The sequence below is a fragment of the Hordeum vulgare genome, chromosome 7H, assembly GCF_904849725.1.
Source record: "Hordeum vulgare subsp. vulgare chromosome 7H, MorexV3_pseudomolecules_assembly, whole genome shotgun sequence".
Taxonomy (NCBI): Eukaryota; Viridiplantae; Streptophyta; class Magnoliopsida; order Poales; family Poaceae; genus Hordeum; species Hordeum vulgare.
The window spans coordinates 85,810,511-85,814,007 of NC_058524.1; the positions used below are offsets into that span (position 1 = coordinate 85,810,511).

The 3,497-nt window shown below is 54.6% G+C and overlaps 1 protein-coding gene across 1 annotated transcript; it reads right to left on the reverse strand.

The window, feature by feature from the left end:
* Positions 1-553: 553 nt before the first annotated feature.
* On the reverse strand, positions 554-2,705 carry LOC123412187 (ethylene-responsive transcription factor RAP2-13-like). Its single transcript, XM_045105128.1, has one exon. It carries the CDS (start codon positions 2,011-2,013, stop codon positions 898-900), a length of 1,116 nt encoding a protein of 371 aa, XP_044961063.1. The 5' UTR covers positions 2,014-2,705; the 3' UTR covers positions 554-897.
* Between the last annotated feature and the right edge of the window lie 792 nt (positions 2,706-3,497).

The window sequence follows — 3,497 nt, forward strand, 5'->3', positions numbered from 1 at the left end:
ACTTTTGACCCGGCGTGCTTTCCCCCTAATTCTTCTTTCGTTTGTGTATTTTTTGCACTTCCAATGCATCAATGCTTAACAAGCTACTACCTGTAAAAGTCCCTCTTGCGGCTGAAGCTGGGCATAAGGAAATGGATGATCCATAGAATTCTTAAATCTGGTCAATGGAATAGCTCGGTCACTGATGAACTCATGCACGGATGTGCATGCATGAGCTCGGGATGCCGGCCAAGAGTCCATCTCCGGCGAAACTCTCACGGATATTCAACTCTCACAAATCTCCCTTCCAAGTTCCAATAGCTTACGGTATAACCAAAACCCTTCACAAAAGAATTTTACTAGTATTATCTCCGTTCTAGCTACTTTAAATGCCGTTTTGTAATGTTTACACTAGCAAACCTTTAGAAATTGCAAGCATTAATTGTGATTGCTATACAGAGATGTTTTTGGATGACTCGAAACTAAGAAATGAAATGGCAAACGTACGAAACAAAAGGGGAAAATAAGCCGAATATACACACAATCTCAAAACAACTGAAACACGCACATGACAGATCACAATGAGACTTGCAATAAAATTCAAATCCAGTATGTGGTAACGAAGAGTTACATTACGCTCTCGACTGGCCTTGCTCGGAGAAAAAACAACCGGCGAAGCAACCAGGAGATGACTAACACGACGAGTACAATAAAGTACGTACGTAGCTAAGTAAACTTAAGCTTAAACCCTTCTTAACGACTGCTGCTACTATTACGACGATGGCGAACTCCTTAAACCCTAACCGCGGCGGCGGCGGCCGATGTCTAATATTCCATCGAGCCTTGGCCGCTGCGGGATTAATTACACTGCTTAACAATTGATTAATGGAGCTTCCGTTTGCTCTGGCGTACGATCGATCACGAGAGGATGGAGTCCCAGTCGATCTCCCATGACGGGCACTTGTGGAGGTCCTGGTGGAGGTGGAAGGCGTCCGACTCGTCCCACGGCGCCTCCGAGAAGTCCAGGTTGGCCATCTCGTGGAGCGGCGCCGCGGGCTGCTGGTGCTGGTGCTGCGACGACTGCGGCGGCGGAGGGAGGGGCGTCGAGCCGGCGGAGAGCACCGACCCGTAGTCCCCCTCCGTCGACGTCGTGGACGTGGAGGCCTTGGGCGAGTCCGGCGGAGCCGACTTGGACGACGGTGCGGTGGCGATGTTCTGGCAGATGGAGTCGAGCTTGGCGTTGACGGAGGCGTGGAGCGGGCCGGCGAGGTGCGCGCCGCCGCGGCGGAGGTTGGGGAAGTTGAGGCGCGCCGCGTCTCCGCGGAGGCGGAAGGCCGCCTTGTCGTAGGCGAGCGCCGCGTCCTCGGCGGTGTCGAAGGTGCCGAGCCACAGCCGCGTCCGGTTCTTGGGGAGGCGGATCTCCGCCACCCACTTGCCCCAGTGGCGCTGCCGCACGCCGCGGTACAGCTTCCCGGCGGCCGAAGCCGACGGCGCCCCGGCCTGCTTCATGGGCTGCGCCCGCGGGCCGAGGAACGACGCCGACAGGCCCCTCTGCTGCTGCTGCTGCTGCTGCTGGAGGTAGAGCTGCGCCTGGATCTGATGGATCTGTTCTGGGCCCAGGCTGGCCAGCCCCACCGCGTCACCCGCCGACGGCGACGGGTACGTGGCCGACGGCGGCGAGGTGCTGTACTGCGAGGTCGGCGGCAGAGGCGGGAGCTGCGAGAAGGACGAGGTGGCGGGAGCAAACGGAGCTTGAAGCGTGGTGTAACTGTAAGAGGAGGAGGCAGGGAGGTAGCAGGATTCTTGAGGCTGCGTAGAGTAGCAGCTGTAATACGAAAATGGCGACGAGGTGGAGGTGGAGGTGGAGGCGGCGTGGTATGAAAATGGCGAGGTGGAGGTGGAGGTGGAGGAGGTGGGCGAGGAAGCGCTCCTGATAAAAGGTTCGAGCGCTCTCATGAGCTCCTGGTCCGAGGAGGACGACGACGAGGAGGAGCTGAGCTGGTTTGCGGCGCCATACAGATCTATGGCCGCCATTTTTGCCAACCAAGAAAGAGATGAAAAAAGAAACCGAAACCCTTTGTGCAGAAACCGAACTAAAACCAAAAGGTAGAAACGAAACCGAAAGAATCTTGGATAACTATAAAGCCCTGTTTTCTTCAATAAAAGCGAAGAAGAAGAGGGGAGAGATCGAGATCAAATTCAATTGTGCGAGCAACCTGAAGGGGCTCTGTAAAAACAGCCCCTCTGCCGGCCCGCAAGAAAGGCTAAAAAGAAGAAGAAGACGCACCGAGAATCCAGAGGAGAAAAAAGGTTCTCCGGATCTCCGCTCGTCCTAGCAAGAACAAGAAGATAAAAAACTTTGCATGCGAGCAAAGCGAGGGAAGAAGAAGAAGATGATGAAGAAAAAATGGTTTCCAGGAACCCCTTCTTGCCTGATCTAATAGCAACCAAGAGAGGCCCCGGGGGAGGGGAGGTCGGGGAGGAGATCTTACCTGCGTTCGCCGCCGGGGTGGCGTGGGTGCTCCGTCGTGCTTGCTGTGTTTGGGTTTGGGGAAAGATCGCTCAGCCTCGCCGGGGAAGTGGTGGGGTGTCTGGTCGTGGTCGTGGGTCGTGGGTGGGAGGGCGTGCGTGCTTGGTGACGGTGGTGATGGTGTGGTGTGGGGTGGGGGCGGGTGGCGTGTCTCTCCTGGGGAGCAATGGCTTCCGGCCGTGGGCTTTATATAGCCTGCGCCGGAGCGCGGTGAGGAGGAGGAGGGTGTGAATGGATGAACCGTGGAAGAGGAGGACGACGAGACCTCGCGCCGTGAAAGGGAGGCGGCCGGCGTCGCTGACGTGCGGGGCCCTGGCGGAGTGGTGCCGCGCGTGTCAGCCGTGGCGATGCCTGGTTGACCTGTGGCCTTGTTGTGGGTTGGTTCGTTCATGCCCATCGCATGAGCCGCCGTTTGCTGGTGGAATCAATGCTTCGAGGTCGATATGGATCAGCTTCTTTCTTTCTTTCTTTCCTATTGAATTTGAAAAGGAGGAACACCGATGTACATTTTTTTTTTCAAGAGTAGAATTTACTGCTCAGTATATTTTGCTTTCTTTTCGCACATTTTCCTCATTCTTTTCCCTTTTCCAAATCAGCTCCCTTTCTTTGTGTTTGAGGGCAAGATATTACACGCCGTGTTCTTTTCGTTTTCCCGCGTGAGAGAGGGCAATGGAGTTGTCTTAGATGCTACTACTACTACACATGCCCACTTCTCCCAAAGAAACGGTAAACTACTTCGTGGTGGTGTGTTCACTCGTGCACTAACAAACTATAAATCCCAAGTGCATGCATGCACATCTCGAATCGCCCTTTTGCAGCTAAAAAGAAAGGGTTATTCTTTCGTGACAAAGGAAGTGAGAAAAGGAGGCGGCCGGGCGATTTTCCTCCGAGACAAGCATGCGTCCATGCATGACACGCCACTTGGTTCTCCACGGATGTACGTACGTAGCATAAAAGTGGGATTTTGGACAGTACCAGCTGCTGAATT

What these genes read in the sequence shown, in the direction of transcription:
- LOC123412187 (XM_045105128.1), bottom strand. Translation starts at nt 2,013, where the DNA reads ATGGCGGCCATAGATCTGTATGGCGCCGCAAACCAGCTCAGCTCCTCC.